Raw genomic sequence first — 17,927 nt, 5'->3', positions numbered from 1 at the left:
AACTGGATGATCTTTAAGGTCTCTTCCAACCTAAACCATTCTGTGATTCTATGAAAAAGGAATCCCACGGGAGGAATGGTGTGGTGCACCCAGATCATGTACTGGTACTGCCTGTCCTCTTCTGCAGGAAGATGCACAGACACGATCGGTTCCCGCTGTCAGCAACCGATGAAAAACTGGAAGAATTCACTACAGCAACTTGATTTTCAGAGCAGCAGGGATACACTGGTCCACAATACTTTACTCTCTGATATTAATAAGAGGCAATCAGATATCTGCTGATATAATTTGGCTTCTGGAGGCAGAATGTTTGCAAGAAGCCTGTTATGATAAGTATTTCATGTTAGACTGGAAAAAGCAAATATTAGAGCAAAAACATTTTTTCCTGATTTTTACCTTTTTCCATATAACAAGACAACATCATGGACAATCTGTGTAAATAATACATTTGAGAGTCCATTATCTAAGCCATACACATTTATTTTATGTAGGTTTTGTTGCATATTTTAGTATAATTGTTCATAGGTTTAAAGCCAGGAGTAAAACAAGAGCAGACAAATCTACTACAGCAGAAATAATCAGTAAATTGGTTATTCTTTTGTTATTTTTAAATACTAGGAAAAACCCATGCTAAAATTTAGCATAATAAACAAGACTGACAGAAAATTCCTCAAGTTCAGTCAAATAAATATTTTCCAAAGACCACCACATATTTCTCTCATGCCCTTTTCCTCAAAATGTTTCCACTTTCAACAACAGAAATACAAGAAAAAAATTGCATCAAAAATGCTGATATCAGTTGTAGCAACTGCACAACGGTGGAGTCGGAAAAATCGAATTTAGTCAATTCCAGTATTCAGTAAACCTCAACAAAATGGCAGTATTTTACCAACTGGTCTCACTTTTGGTTGTAAACACTCCTCACCGAATGGAAAGTCAGAAGAACTCACATTAATATTCACACCTATTTAGGTAATGACAAATTATTTCAGTACGATAGTACTCCTTTTTTTAGTATGCGGCACTAAAGACACTCTATAAAATATTAAACATCCTGCTAAATTAAAACGTATGCTCAAACAAAGCAAATGAAATGCAATGTTTTGACGTTCCTGAAACAAAGTTGGACGATGTAAGCCAACTCCTTTCTTAAAATTTTCCCCACTAACGTTTCTGTTGAACTCAACATGTTTTGATTCGAGTGGAACTGTTTGCAAACAGCATGTTGTTCAGCGAGTGGCTGCGAACAAATTCTCACAAATCACCTCCATAAGTACACTAATTCCTCTTAGCCAGGATCCCAAGGCGCTTTACAAAAACAAGGACTGCCTTCATTTTAATAGCTACAGTCACAAGGAGAGCTCCATTTCCAGCAAATCCATGCTTTTTCAAACAAGGATGAGAGGCAAGAAGACAAGCCAGATCTGCTGGATGGCAGCTGTACACGTCAACCCCCCTCCCACCTTTATGAAAAAGTGTATTTCTTCCACAATGGGAGCACCTAAAAGCACCGCCACAGACCACGTGCTAGCTATTACCTATTAGCTAATAACAGCACTTCTGCGGGGCGCTGAAAAAGGCCACAGTTTGCTACAAAGCACACCTTCTGCACTCCCTAGGGTCTCAGAAGTTACTGAAGTTTCATGTTTTCTTGGGGAAAAAAGAATGGGATGGGGAAGAAATGACCTTTGAAAAGGTGCTTATAAAGCAAACCTTAAAAACCTTTCAGGAATCCCACAAAGTCAGTGGGTTACGAGGGCAGGCTTATAACGCATAAGGGCTTTAAAAAAATAAGCATACTACAAATAGCTGAAAAATAGTTTCTTCTTTAATTTTATTCCCAAGAGCCATATTCACAGAACTCCGCAGGCCAGGAAAATTACTGCTGGCCAGCAGCCTGAGAACAGCTGAATACCAGATTATCACGTTTATGGATTTTGCAATTGAAATTGGACATCACAATTTAAAATCACCTACTGGAATTTTCATTATGACGGAACAAGGGGCTGGCCTGTGCCTGTCTACTGACCGAGAGAGCTGTTCGACCCCAGCTGACAATGAAAACTGGCTTTTAAACTGCATTTCCCCACAAATGCCTTGAAAGGGCAGCATCAACAGTTATCCCAACAGATTTTGCCGCTGTGTCCTCAGGCAGCTGCAGTCTGAATAGCTGTGCTACCACCAAACCCAGCTGTACTTGGCTTTCAAGGCAGCAGGAACATTACATTTCGGCAAAAGGCTGCTTTCCTCCAGAGCACTGGAGCTGTGATACCCTCCAGGACCTCACAGCAGCATCGTCACAGAGCCCTCCGTGAACCCACCTGACCCTGGGAGACACCATGAGACATGGTCTCTGGAGGAGCTCTTCCCAGCAGCAAGTACAAAGACCACGCTGATAATGGCCCTGGTTGTCCCAACCACCCCCATGCCCCACACCTCATGTAGCTGGGGGTCCACATGGTGCTGGCCCCTCTTACTTGTGGGGTAATTGAGAGAGCATGGAAGAGGAGCTGTGGCAATCGTCCACGGCAGCCGACCACGCCAGGGTAAGGCTGTGGGAACGTCCCTCATGTTTCCGCACTTCCCAACCCCAGCGCTCAAAGTCCCGCTGCCTGACTTGGCAGACTTCTGTGCAACCTCTGCGCAGACATAAACCAGCACGTGGTTTGCAGGACAGCAGATTGCCACACTCAGGACTTCATCTGAGTAACAAATAAAAACAATTCCTTCATGCTATTTCCTTCTCTTTGCTCCACAAGAAAGGGCTTGCTGCTGCCACAAGCTATCTCCAGTCCTACCCCAAGCTCCACTAACGAACACATGTGAAACCTTTCTTGCACAAGCATGGTGCTGCTTTTAACTGCTCCCGGATGGTCTTGATGGGGCAAAAGTTACAACTCTACAGCTACAACTCAGCAGCTGCTAATACAATTGCTTCTTAGGGCGTTATTTCACGACGAGTAAAATAACATGACAAGCTCTCACACAAGTCAGCCCGAGTAGGAGGAGTTAATGCGAGCTCACCTCTACAGCGAGGGGCTTTAACTGAGGGCAGAATGAACTATAAACGCATTTTGTGGTTCAAGCAAACCAACATCCATTCTACTTAAAGCAGAAAAACCCACCAGAGAGACTGATCAGGTACCGGGGATGGCAGAAAAAGGTGAAGGTAGGGAAGTCAGAGATAGGACAGAGTTCCACCAGGCCTGAGCTCAGGGTCAGAGGGCCAATGGGGCAGGAGACTTCAGAGCCCAGGCTGCTGAAGTGAAGCAGGAGCTAAAATGAACAGTTTTGCAACAGCCCTACTGTGCACAGTCACTGCTCTCTGTGCATGCTGGAAGTGCTACACGACATCCAGCCCATGGAAAACATCGATCCATCACAGACCTCAGCAGGAGGATTTGCCTCTTTGCGGACTGACATTTCTGCTGCTGGATTTTTCAGCGACACCTGCAACAAAGCGCTTCTGCTACAGGATTGCTGGAGACCCCACTCAACACATAGGTAAAAAGCCTCCTTCAGAACAGGATCGCAATTTAGATGTCTAAAACATATCCCAGAAGCTATCTTTTGGTCCCCAAGATCTCATCCTGTAGGGCTTAACTATTTGGCCTAAAGTAACAAACTTGTTGAATACTTTAAGAGCAAACTATAAAGCCCTATTACAGATGATTCTTATACAAAAATACGAGTTCCTCAGGCATAAACAAATTCAAACACATTCTTATGGGAAAAACACCTGAAGACTGAGCATGAAACTTAAAAGAATATTTACTGCTGGTGAAGACAACGATGACGCCTCATCTACGCGGACAATGGGAAAGGAGAGAAAGGCAGCACACACTCCACACAATTCTTAAGACCAATTCATCACACTGTCAAGTTTAAAGCACCAAATGCTGGATAAGTCCATGAAATATACATAACAATAATAATAAAAAGAGACAAGCAGGCTATCAATATTTTTAGGAAACTGACTGATACGTTCCTTTTATTATGCTCTACTAGCTCTAGCCCAGAGGTACCAAAGAGGGACTTTCAAAAAAGGTACATGCATCCTTCAGGTCACTAAAGCAGACCTGGAAAGTACCGCTCACGTGGAGCTGTAAGAAAGACTCAGCGAGGTGGAGATAAGGTGGTGTGTGATTACAAGGCACTGAAGTTCTGCAATTCCTTTGGAAAAATGTAACAGCACAGTTACTAAAGCTAACCTGCAACGGGAATCATCTCAAACATCTATAAACAAACACTAGTTTTTCTGCTGTTTAAAATTAAGTAATATCCTACCATTCATTCATTAACTCCAATAGCTCATTACTTGTGCGGGAGGCTTTTGGACTGCGAAAAGACAATTTCTTACAAGTTTTCCCCCAATCCTACTGCTTTCTTTTGAAGAAGAAATAACACATACAAGGAGATACTTCTGAGTAGGTCAGGTATTGTAAAACTCAGGCATGCAAGCGCTGGTCACTCTGATGTGCATCTTCACGTAGGCATGATTCTGGATGCTACTGAGCAGTCACGAGTATTGAAATCAATGTCACTGGGGAGGTGCTTAAAGCGTAACAAAGTGCTTGAGTGGGGAATTAAGAGGTTGAACTATTTCCCACCGTGCTCATATTACCACCAGTGCATTTTTAGCATGTTCTCTTACCTTCAAAATAGCATGTCCCAGCGCCTACATCTGAAGCGTTATGCAACACGAGCTCAAAATGCCACCAGTTTAGGATAAAAATGCATTGCACTCTCCCATATGGGCATTCAGGTCCATACCAGGGAGGAGCTGGAAGTGGCAAGCCTGCCAACAAATTATTTGCAAGGATTTTACTACTCTCTAATGGCTGATATGGCACATCTAATTATTGTACATCGCTCTGCTCAGTCAAAGAGCCTTTATTGTATAGAAGCACTCCACAGCTGAGAGGTTTTTTCCACATTTTTCACATGCTTGCTCTTCTATTTTTGATAAACTAGTCCTACACTTAAGAATCTTAATTGAATTCCACTGAAATATTCACTAACTACAACCAGGACTTCACAATTTGCTAATTAATTTCGCATGTATGATCCATTATTTTAAATTACAGTGCTGAATATAGTTTGGCATTACCACACAAATAAGCAGAGAAGCCAAGATTATTAAAAAAAAAAAATCCAACACCCCACCCCCCCCCAAATCCCACACACTATGGAAAAAAAATGCTCCTGACTCTGACAACTAAATACACACAATACACTACCTATTTTATACATATATTTGAAATAAAAGTCATTCCCCCTCCTCTTTTCTTTTCTTAATTCTTCAAGTCGGTCATTCACAATCTAATAGGCCGGATTCAGAGCAGCTATGTTCTGTCCACGGAGATTCACATGTTTTGTAATCAAAGTCCAGTACTCAAATTAAGATTGGAAAAGACCTCTGGGAACGTATGGTCCCACCTTCTGTTGAAAGCAGGGCCTTAAGTTAGGTTACCCAAGACAATGTCAAACAGTCTTGCACATTTCCAGCAAGGGCGACTCCAGCGCCACCCTGGGAAACCTATTCCAACGTTGACTTATTCTCATGGTAAAGAATTTTTTTCTTACATCCAGATGGAATTTCCCCTGAGCAACCTGTGCCTGGTTCCTCTTGTCCTGTGCATCCCTGTACTTCCATCTTCTATGCAAACCATCGCTGAAGCACTTGAATGCCGTGACTAGATTGTCCGCAGCCGTCTCTTCCCTAGGTTGATAAACATCCAACTCCTTCAGCATTTCCTTCTTCACGCGTAAAGTTCTTCAACCCTCTAAATGTTTTGGTGGCCCTTTGCTGGACCCTCTCCAGTTTCCCAATGTCTCTCTGGAACTAGGGGCACAAAGATGGGACACAGTGCTCCAGGTGTGGCCTAACAAGAGCAGGGGGAAGTAATCACATCCCCTGATTTGCTTGCTACACTCTTGCTGACGCAGCCCAAGGCACAGTTTGCCCTCGTTGCTGCAAGGATGCACTGCCACCGCCACATCCTTTCTGATGAAGGGGGAAAAGGACCAACATGATGGTGCGGAAGCTCTAAGAAAAGCATGAAGACACTTATGAGAGTGTATTTAGGAGTTGCAGGCAACAGAGAAGAGGAAGAAACACATCTAGCTGTATGCGAACTTCACAGGCATTATTTAAAATCAGAGGCATGAAGCAGTTAAATACTGAAACACCAAACCATGCCTCTCTAGTGTATTAATGACATCACAGCCATATACATTACACTTTCAAGGCACCCCACTTGTGAGCACCACAGCATTTTGCATCTTATTACAATGGCAGTAGCAGATATCAAGCTCAGACTCACTCCTGCAGGAGAACCCCGTTGCCAGGATTAGCAGAGAATTTGTTTGCACTGCTGAACCGAGCATCTACACAATGAGTTGTCGACTCCACGCAGTACACCGCAGCAATACTTCTTTATACACCGCTGCCTACAATAATTTACTAGTTTTCCACATGGACGAGATAATCAGCTATGCTGCTAAAAACCCAAATAAAGAAAATGAATAGACAAACAAGCACTTCCACCAACTGCTAGTGAAACAGAAAGTAGCGTTTTGTCATTTCTATAAAGAACAACTGATTTCCATACTTGACTCATCAAAATCTCAGTGCCTTGAAGGCTATGATTGGCTTGAAAACTGTAACCGACCACAAATGATAACAAAATATCCCAAGAGACATGACATTTTTAACGTCTCTGTTTGCGGTAGTTTGGAGACTCTGAAACTGCATTTCAGCCCTGAGATATGCTCTTCAGAAGGTGGCTACTTCTGACCCACCCCCAGAAGGCACGGTTTTGAAGTTTTGCGGTTATACATGTTCACTTTCTGGATTGCACTGAACATAACCGAAATGTTTCTTACGTTTAACCTTCCAGCAACTGCCTGAGGTGCTACCATCAATTAAGGTTTTCAATACAGTCCATAGACTTCAACACTTCATAACTTAGCACGGCCTAGTGATTCCTTCCATGCAGGATCAAGTCTCAAAAACCCCATGTTGCTTCCCCCCACCCCTCCCAACTTGGTCTCAATTACTTCAGCCAGGTATTCAATGAAATGAATTATGCAGGACTCAGCAGACTTTCAAATTGTTTAAGATAAGCTGAAAAGTTGTATTTATGCTTCACTACACTCCTGCCATCGTACATCAGCAGTAGAGTAACACATAACTCACGTCAACAATTGAAGCCTGAGTCAATGCCAAGAAGCAGCTGTATTTAAAAAAAACCCAATGAAACAAACAGAAACAAAATACCCACCAAAACACTTCCTTACGCAGATCTGCTTCCTTTTTGCATCCAGAGTCTTATGTGACTACGTAGAAATAAAAGTATTAGCTGTGCAGAGCCACTACAGGAAGGCAGGGTTGCTTCCACCCTCTGCTAAGCCTCGGCAACAGCACTGCTTCATCTTCATCAGCTGCATTATGGGGAAGCCGCTTCTTCCCTTTTGATTCTCGCAGTCCCAAATCCGAGCACCTCTCTCAAGTCCCCTGTGCCCTCAGACTCCATTGAGGATACAACCGTTTTGCACACACCACAGCTGCAAATCACGGTTCATCATCAGCCGGCAAGATCATACTCCAAAAAACGTCAGCCCCTGGAACTCGCCAAAGACACTGACCTCTCATTCCCTATGCGACTCAAAAACGCCGACCCCAGGAGAGGGCTGATCCCCATCATTAAGACAAAGGAAGTCAAAGGCCCCAGTCAGGTGCCTCTCTACATCAGAAAACAAGGAGATTGCACACATGCTGCTTATGACCTCATTTGGCCCATGAAAACTTCTTTAGAAGGATGACTCTCAGAGCACAGCTGAACGAATAGGGTTAGGAGCAATTCCTCTTTATCTTGATAACTAACAAAAATGAAGCAGCTACAAACTCAAGAGTCCCACAGTATGTTCCAGCGCTCAAGAGCCATTGTCTGACCCAAACACTTCAAAAGTGGCACCCACTTCAGTCGCCCCATCTCTCCCTTTCCCCATTCACCCATTAGAAAAATGACCCTGCGCTGAAAATTAAAAGATAGAAAATACACTAACAAGCTCCTACTGAAGCCGTACCACTCAAAGAATATGAAAATAACAGCTAAAGTCTTCGCAAAAAACCCCATATTTCATCCCCCCAAACTTACAGTTTAGTTATTACTACATGCACAAGCGCAGACCAAGATGTTCTACATCAAGGGCGATACACAATCACTCTCCAGTTCTTCATAGCAACAGAGCCCAACTGTGTAAGGAGAACAAGGCATCCATATAATTAAACTTCTGGAGGTAACGGGAGTAGGCAAAGGATTATTCAAATCACCACGCTGTCAGGTCTGGACAGCCATACCTATGTTGTAAGATATGTTGTAAGATTATTAAACACTGGAATAGGCTGCCCAGGGAGGTGGTGGATTCACCATCCCTGGAGGTGTTTAAAAAAAGGGTAGATGGGGCACTTAGGGACATGGTTTAGAAGTGGCTTTTGTCAGGGTAGGTTAAAGGTTGGACTCGATCTTAAAGGTCCCTTCCAACCTCAGCAATTCTATGATTCTATGATTCTATACAGCCTCAAGCACACCGAGAGCAGTGCACAGCCACCGATGTTAGATTCACAACGCTTGCAAAGGCACCACCTCTAAGAGTACACCATGTGACAATAACGTAGCAACTACTAGCAAATAAAAAGATGGTATTTATACATTTCCAAGATTGTTTTCTGCAGTTTTACTGCGATCCCAAACACCACTGGATTCAAGCTTCCGCAGGCCGCCTGTAAGAGGGGGTTCCAAGGCACCGCGGCTGCAGCCCAGGGAGGAAGCAAAACCCAAGAACTTGCGGGTGACACCTTCAGCAATCTTGCTTCCTCCCAGATGACACCGACAGTTACGTGATGCAAAACACTGCTCTGCCCTGTCTGAAGGTCCTTACTGACCAGCAGCTCTAAAAAAAAAAAAAAACCCCTAATCACTGCCCTCATAGTTTGGAGAGCAACCCCGTGTCCCCCGCACAGCCTTTGTGGTCCCTGGTCTTGAGGGTTCTCAGGAAGACGGACAGTTCTTGCAAAAAACAGTGCATGGGAAGGTCAGAAACTTCTCTTTCCCATATGCATTCAGTAGCGATGGTGCAGAGGCTGGACACAGTCTGACCTTCAGCACTTCAAAGTTCAGGAAACCAACACATGAAAGAGAAACACTCATTATTTCTCCAACCACCAGCAAATGCACTACTTCCAACTGCCTTCAGAGAAGGCTTTCTGCCACCACCTTCCATGACATTATTCAGAATCGCCTCTTACGTTGTATTGTTCTTCAGATTTCGACTCCTGGAAGCCAGCAATTTACTGAAAAACTCATCTGTCATTTCGAGAGATAACGAATCCAGTCTCATGACTTCTGGGTACCATCTGATTTTTTAATATCTAATTCATACTTTCCAAAAGGCTGAAGTTGCCAGTACTGGCATATTTACGTCCTTCTACTTCATAAGTTGTCAAAAAATCTGCTAGCTTTTAGTCAGTTATTATATGCAAATCCCAACTTTATAACACCTCTAGACAGCTCTAGCATTATCATGGGTACAATTTATACCCCTTCCATTTAATTTAAAAAGACACTGAACTGGAACTGGTCTGGAATAATTCAGTATGAACAATACTCTCCTTCAATAAATCTGTTAAACATTGTTTTCCAAATCTAATAATGAATCCTCTAAATTTTATTTTCATTTTTATGGAGCTGCATATATTAAACCATATAGCCTTATGAATCATCTCCACAGCCAACCAAGCAATTTAGTAATCTTGGTCATTATTTAGCCTGAAATAAGCTTTGCTTTGATTATGTGCAAACTACTACGTGTATCTATTTCTGAACGTATGGAAGATTCTGACACCTCTGGAGAATAAAAACATGCGTTAATGACATGAGTACATTATGTGGATAACTGAGATTACTTTATAACTTAAATATTTATGATCCCAAGCCTCTACTAGATAAACTACAAAACGATTCCAGCATTCCCTTATTCACTCCATCGGTCCTAGCATTAATGTGTCCTTCGATCTATATAAACAGCAGTGAAAAAGAAAAGTGGATACCATAGCCTAATTTTTTATGGTGACCTCAGAAGCAGTTGTTCCATCGCAGCTGTCCTCCTTCAGAGAAAACAGACATTTGCTCTGGTCGCAAGGCCAGCACGAGGGAGATACCACCTGAGTACATTCAGGTGGTGCTCAGCATCTTCTGCAGAGGTACTTCCAAACACCCTGGAGCTTTGGATCGCGTGAAAAGTGCTTGTAACGGAGTCCATGCTGAATGCCTGCAGTTTAGAGCACCCACTTTGTACCCGTCCACCTCAGCTGTCATCATCTGTCTTCTTCAGCCGCGTGGCTCACTGTCATCCTCCCGCAGAGAGCGGCTCCTTCCATGAGCAAAGCCTCAGCAGAACACCCTGCGTTCACTGACCACACGTATTTATATGAACAAAGCCTTTGTTATGGGTGTGCCTGCCCGGAGCCAGGGTTCCACATGGCCCATCATCTCTCCATGGCGTGATGCACACGCACAAAGCTCCCCCTCAGCACCCGCAGCCTTGCGAGACCCTGTCTCTCAGTGCCTTGCGTAGATGTGGCAGCTAGTCCAAGCGCAGAGCGAGCCGAGACTCAAATCACCCATTATCCAGCGCTGTCAGACCCTGGTCTCTCGCGTGCTCAGCGGACAACAGCCTTTGGGTAACATTTTTAATTGTCACTGTCAATACTTCTTACACATTTTGGCAACTAACATTCTAGTGAACCACACAATAGCTCAAAACATTTTCTCTTGCGGCAGAAAAGCAAACGACATTGCTCCTTCCTGTTTCTGCCACGATTAAGCAGCTGATTCACTCTCAACATCCTTAAAAGATGACTAGATTGAAATTTTTTCTCTCCCAATATAAAATAAATGCAGGCATGAAAAGAAAGACAACTATTTCAGAGGCCATTTGGGAGCTTTAGGATCTTTTTACAGGCAGGACACTCTGTGATTACACTGACAACAGCACCCCTGAATGTCTTCTGGTTTCTCATCTGTCCGTGTGAACCCCTGAGCCTCTATTTTTGATTTAATAGTACTGACCTCAGTATCTGAATGACAATCTCAGAAACAACAGACTTAATCAGTGCCACAAAGAGTTACATAAGAAAGATCCCGCTTCTGACACAAAAATAAATAAAGACGATGTAGTATGGGAAAGCAGAAACTCCCCAGAGCTGCTTCTGTAGAGGATTTTCCAGAATCTTTGAAAGAGTAGCTATAGCTTCAGAGGGAAGCCAAAATGTGGTCACAGCAGATGTGCCACCAGAGGACGGACTCCGAAATGGAACATGCATTCAATGCACTGGAATCAGAGGAAGATGAAGAGCCCTCCTGCATTTCTACACTGGGGCCCCCTTCTGCATTCCTCCTGCAACAGGGGATCGATGCAGAAAGAGCCTGCACCGACAGAAAGACGCATCACGCAGGAGCTCCTCAGCGGTGGGACCTGCGGGAGAAGCAAGACCAGACAGATCCCTCCGGAGCCGTTACTCCTCTGATGTACCTCCAAGGGTTCAGCAGCACGGCCTTTTCCTGCCTCTGTCTTCTTTCGCCAAATAGGAACAACACAGACTCAGTTCCCTATTTTATCGTGTCTATTTTCTCTTCCTAGATCATTCTTAGGAAAGGCTTTACAGTGAAAGAACAATTTTCTGGGCTAGTTCTTACAACTAACTGAAGGTGTGCATTGCATAGTGTACACGGCGTGTTATGGCAGACAGTATTTAGTTGCTGTAGTTTCTTGACCGGTAGTTCTGCTTGGGTACCACGGAGAGAAAGGTAATAACAGAAATAAAAAACTTGACAGCCTGCCTGCAGAGCAGGGTTAATTGCCCCCTCTGTCTTGAAGAGTACCTGCTGGTTTAGTCTTGGCTGAGCTCTCCACCCAATCCAGGACAGATTTAGCCATCAGTGATGTTAATTTGTGCCAGCCACCTCTTAAATAATTTTGAAGAAGAGAAAATACCACAGGACAGAACAAAGAGGGCAGAGGGAAGTCAGCAGGAAAGCCAACACACCCATCTCACCTCTGGCAGCAGAGGGACATGAAAACAGGGCAGAAGGAAGGGGCACAGAGTTTCACAGGTGACACCATTTTGCATTACACAGAAAAAACAGCAAGATAAAACAGGTTATTACTGGAACAATACTGTCCACCTTCTTAAATGGTGCTCATTTCTGCTTTAGGAAAAACAGCTTCATTAAGAATAGCATCATAAATTAAAGAGGCATCCAAACCTTATAGACTTGTCCATATGTCCCATTTCCAACAACCTGCACCAGTTCAAATATTCCCGCAGGGTCCTGCAAAAAAGCAGAAGAAATAACATTATTTGCAGCAAAGCAACCACTTCATAATGGAGCATAACTGCACACAATCAAAATGAAAACATCTGTGGCAGATCTCCTAATGACCTGTATTACACACTAAAGGGGAAATAGCCAAATAATAGTATAAGAAATACATTTAATATTGAAGTTTTCAGTCAAGTTACCCAAAACTCTACACACAAAACAACTCGGTGAAGATTTGTAGCATGGCAATACGGCAGATAACAACAAAAAAAATGGAGATGCGTGAGGAATACAAGACTTCAACAGATTCAGCTTAGCAGCAGAATAAGGAATAAACTCCAGGCTTCCTAAACCTTAGAACACTGAGCTAGGCTATGGGCTGGGCTGCCGTCTTCTGCTATGAAACACTTCGCACTGGCAAGGTAATAAAGCACCTAAATCATAGAACTGAAAAAAAATACCATATGCAGCACCTGAGCCCCATTACCTTACAAAAGGGAAACAGAGCAACACAGGCCATCGCAACGCTACAGGGAGCCTGAGAATGCTCAACGGCCCCGTTTCGCAAACGTAACAAGGTGGATTTGACTTATGTATTGAAGCCTTGAACCCAAACTAGACTGCTGTTAATTTACACGAAAGGTTCATGTGTCAGGTGATCAGTGCCACACACCACACCAGCCAACTGGCATCCTACTGGTTTAGCACCAGTTGCTCTAAACCCAACCACTGCAGCACACACCCGTCTCCAATAATGGGATCCAATAACGGGATTCCTTTCGGATATAGGAAGACCATCTTGTTGCAAGGCATGGGCAAGTAAACGCTCGCTCCTGCATGACTGAGCACATTAAGAAATTTGTTGCTTCAGTTAAAACTCACTCGAGAGATTTATATAAAAACATTAAGAACTCAAGAGACCAGTTTCTTGGTTTCTGGCTGAGCTATTTCTCAGTCAGCTCATTTCTTGGGATGATATCATTGAGAGATTTACATAAAATATTATTAACTCCATGTGTCAGTTTTACTACATCTGTTTCGGCAATCTGTCATGTCAGTTGATGCCTATTGGTACTGCTGAGGGATGTGATACAGAAAAACATTATCTCAGAAGTACAGTTTCTATGGCCCTTTTTTTTTTTTTTTTTTTTGGGGTATCAAGCTACTTCTCCACTCCACTTACCTGTTATTCTTTTAATATAAATAATGCCTTCTTCTGTATCTGATATGGAAACATTTACTTAGGCAAAATCCCAGCGGAAACATACTGTCTTTTTTTCTGAGCAGATTCTGCCTTTACTGGCACAACCGTCACGATAAATGGCAATAGCTTTCACTGTCAGAACAACACAGCACCAACTTCCACAACTGAAAGTACTAATGAGTTCGTTTGGTTTTGCCTTTAAGTTAAATGAGTTTTAATCTTACACTTCCTGGATTGTCAACCTCACAAGACCTCTTTTTTTTTTTATTAAAAAAAAAAAAAAAAATCACACTAATTAACAATGCATAAACCAGATCAAATCACTTACCATGCACAGGGCAGTCTGTGTCATTTCTTTTCTATCGCTTACTTTTAAGACCAGGTCGTAAGTCACGGCCTTCTAGACTTAAACCCCAATCCTAGAAGCCTCACACAGAAGGAAATCGATGGGACCACTCGTGTTATGGAGCCAAGCACAGGTATAAGAATGCAACACTGGGATCCTTGTAAAGCACTTTGCTTCCTTCCCTTTTCTTCATTTTGCATTTGTGCTAGTCTTGGGTATAAAGGAGCCCCACACTTTGCTTCAGCAGAGCTGAAATCAGCAATAATCCACCGCCACTGCTAAAGCATCAGGTGGGTGCTCCAAACCTCTGCCCCAGAGCCGTGCCTTGGGTTGTCACCGTCCGTGCGGTAAAGTGCACAGCAGTTCCCCCAGGAACCCTTCCGAACAAGGGTCTCCGTGCACAGTATCTCCTGTATCTCTCCTCAGGAAGCAGGAGCAGCATCCCATTTCCACACCTCTTCCGCAGAAAGCAGCGCTGCTGAATTAAGCGGTGTTCATAGAGCGCAGAAACCTAGAGGAAGCTAAACTGCATTTTCAACTCGGAGTTTGCAACTGTCCCTCTCACTTAAATGTCTGCTCCGTCCTCACTCTTCTGCTCCAAGCTTATTTATTATGCAAATATAATAATTTAATGTGCCTCAAAATCAGCTTCTCTCTCCCCCTCCAATCAATTTCATTCTGATTTAGCATCCTAATAGCTTGCTTCTAAAGGTTCCAGACACTCTAGGAAAAACCCAAACAATTATCTAAATAAATGTTAGCATTAACTTTAATATAGTGAAAATCCTACCCTGTCCTTGCCAGCCAATTGAGTATTAACATGCGAAGCCTCCGCAGCTCTGAGTGCAGCCAAAACACTTGGCCATCTCTCTTCTTTTAATCAGGACACCATAGCGAACCGAGCCTTGTTAAGAGTCATAAAGGATATTAATCTGGGCTCTGAGTTTGGTCCTTGGATTGCCCTTGTTCGCTTGGAAATCAGCACTGCGTCGTTCGCTGGCATTCTTCACAATGGCCCAACTTCTTAATTATCTTGGAGTTAGGCAACATCTTTGATGTAGTCCTCCCTCTCAGCTACCATTTAAGCCCCGTGGTCCATCTAACCCTTCACCAAGCCAGCCCCTGCCAAATTGCTGGGTTCACTTTGACAGATGCCAAAATCCTGGCCTGAACATTCATCACTTTAAGGTTAATTACTGTAATGCACTGTACCATATGGTGGCCTTCTTGCTTTCCTGCAAGTCACCTGCAGAGTAGTCAAAAGACAAGAGGAAGACTGCTGCCCCAGAGGCACCCAGGCCACATCCATCTTCTCCGCAAGGCAGAACGAAGAACAACGTACGCAGCAAGAGCCTGACCAAAATGCACTTTTCACAATCTCTGTGGCTAAACAAGATACAGGTGTCTGAAGCTCGAGTTCTTCTACAGGGCCTCCACAGCCTGGCACTTAACGCAGAGATCAGAGACTTCTTAACCACCCGACTGCCCTGATGAACCCAGGGCGGGAGCACCCCAACAAGATGCTCCCACAAGATTTGCAAACTACAGCTCAAACCACCTCTTTCCAGGAAAAGGGGAAAGCCCTGGCAAGCACCCATTTGGAGGGGAGCGAGGTTAGCTCGTGCAGTTTGAAAAAGACCCCAACCCCAGCTGTGCCCCCCCGCTGGACCTCCCAACGGCAGTGATGTTGGTGGGAACACAGTGCCAGGCAGCTCCTGCTGGGCCCAGGAACACCCAAGACAAGGCAAAGGTAAAGCACCTGCAGTTACATCATTTCTACAGCCCAGCCTCACCCGCCAAGCACAAACCCCAAACTAAGGCTGCTGATGTGCTGAAAAGGTTTCCTCCATAAGGACACATTTGTCCCTTCCCCTGTCAGGGCTGAAACCCGCCGTGCTCACAGCCTCTGGGAGGTTCCTGCATTGGATGGTTTCTACACAAAGCCTGCAGTCTGGCTTGCAGCACTACTCTTTTTCAAACTTACACTGGTTTCTTATCATTTATTTAAGAGATAAGACTCATCTGCTAAAGCTCTAAAGAAGAGCTTCCGCTATTTTGTCTTAGTCCTCTGAGCAGAGCCAGGTTAAACTTCTGCTTGCCCAGCCAGGAGCCTTATGCCATCCTCACAAACTTTACTGTCTCTGCCACCTTTCTTCTTTCTGTCTCTGGTCTGGAACACCCTCCTTGCCGTGTGATTATTGCAAAGGCTTCTCCAAGCCTTTTTTTTTCTTCCCCCCCCCGATATTTTTAGAAAGTAGCCTGCTTTGGTTTCACTGTCTGGGGCCGGCTGCTTTTTGCCACAATTGAACTCTTCCCTCTTCTTCTGTGGAGAGTACGCCAGAAAAAAAGCTGCCTTAGTTGGACTGGGTCGATAGGTGGTCAGCTTCTATGTAAAAAAAAGCGAAGTGGAACTAAGGGGCATCGTACACAAGTCTGTTAACTAACACCGTGGCTTTTAGTATGGCCAAAGTTTGGATTACGTTAAAAAACCTGAAAACACAAGAGCATAATGATAAAAATTCATAGCAAACTAGGTGAATGCTGACTTTTTTAGCTTCGGTGAAAAAAAAAAAAAAAAAAGCCAAACCTCAACAAAAACCCTCAAAAGCCAAAACCCCACGCACATATTTTCTTCTAGAAAATCCTCATTTCTCATGCTTTTTCTCTCCACAGCTTCGCAGCGTTCACACAGCCCCCAGGAACGGCAGCAGGAATCATTTCTTATCCCGGGAGGGGACGGGGCCGCTCCGCTGGAACCCCGCGAGCGGGGCAGAGCCGCCCTCCCGCGGGACGCTCTCGGCAGCGAAGGGGACGCGACCTCTCCAGCGCCGGGTCCGGGCGAGCTGCCGGCCGGCGAGCAGCAGCCCCGCAAGCTCCTCGCCCCGCTGCCCCAGCGCAGCCCTCGCCCCACGGCCGCCTCCTCAAACGCCGGGACGTGCGGACGGCATCGCCCGGCTCTGCCCAGCGGGGACACGGCACGGGTGTCCCCCGGCCACCTCCTGCGGCGCCGGCAGAGCGACATCCCCTCAAGAAAAGGGGGGGTGGGGGGTAGGGGAGATGGGGTGGGTGGGTGAAGCCTTTGCACACCCCATGAGCCCCCGGCCCCGGCGCTCGCACGGCCCGGCGGGGACGAAGGGGTCCCGGGGCAGCCCCCCCCCCCCCCCGCCGCTCCTTACCCGCAGCGCCGCCAGGTCGATGCCGTCCAGGCTGCGGGCGGCGCAGTCCCGGGCCATGGCGCTCCGCCGAGGCGGGCAGGACGGCGGCGAGCCCTCCGCCGCCCCCAGCTAACGGTCCCGCCGGCGGCCCAGGGCGGCCCGGCCGTGCCCCGGCCGGCGCAGGGAGGCGGGCATGCCCGGCCGGCCGGAAAGCCCTCCCCGCTCGGCGGGCGCGGAGAAGCAGCCCCCGGGCCGGGCGGCCGCCGCCGGCAACTTTCACGGAGAGGGTTCCTCGGGAGAAAAGTTTGCGAGGAAGTGACGTGCCGAGGCGGCGGGGGTCGGGGCCACCTGCCGCCGGCGGGGGCGGCCGCCGGGCGCTCCCCCCCGCCCCCCCATCACCCACCCACGCGTGGGGAGCGGGGGCTGGGAAGCGCGGTCGGTGCGGCCAGCGGAGGGTCGGGAATCGCGGCGGGGACAGCCGGGGCCGGCGGCAGGCAGGGGAGGGAGAACCTGCAAATTTCCCCCCCCCCGGCTTCCACCCAGGAGCTGCCGTCCCAGATGGCACACCGGGCACGGCGTGCCACAGGGCTGAAGGAAATTACACCAGCCATTAGAAAGAAAAATAGATCCCCACAAAATAACACAAGTACCCCCACAATTTAAAAAAAAAAAATCAAAACAACAAAACCAAAACTACATTAAAAATAACAATAATAAAAACAGAGTCCAGAGGAGGCCACGAAGATAATCAGAGGTTGGAGCACCCCTCCTCTGAGGACAGGCTGAGAGAGTTGGGGGTGTTCAGCCTGGAGAAGGCTGCGGAGACACCTTAT

The 17,927-nt window shown here is 45.7% G+C and overlaps 1 protein-coding gene across 2 annotated transcripts in view; it reads right to left on the bottom strand.

Annotated features, from left to right (window-relative positions):
- Window positions 1-17,416, bottom strand: part of NRK (Nik related kinase) — a 102,474-nt gene extending 85,058 nt beyond the window's left edge. Inside the window, exons 1-2 of one of the 2 annotated variants that reach the window (XM_054215691.1) lie at window positions 17,116-17,416; window positions 12,333-12,398 (exon numbers count right to left, since the gene is read on the bottom strand). In XM_054215691.1, coding sequence (XP_054071666.1) covers window positions 12,333-12,398; window positions 17,116-17,172 — 123 coding nt within the window. In that variant the 5' untranslated portion in view covers window positions 17,173-17,416. The remainder of the gene's footprint in view (window positions 1-12,332; window positions 12,399-17,115) is intronic. The other variant, XM_054215689.1, reaches the window with a different exon arrangement.
- Window positions 17,417-17,927: the final 511 nt, after the last annotated feature.

This window comes from Rissa tridactyla, chromosome 9 (genome assembly GCF_028500815.1).
Source record: "Rissa tridactyla isolate bRisTri1 chromosome 9, bRisTri1.patW.cur.20221130, whole genome shotgun sequence".
Taxonomy (NCBI): domain Eukaryota; kingdom Metazoa; phylum Chordata; class Aves; order Charadriiformes; family Laridae; genus Rissa; species Rissa tridactyla.
The sequence above is the reverse complement of the archived record's forward strand: the minus strand, read 5'-3'. Positions and strand labels throughout refer to the sequence as shown.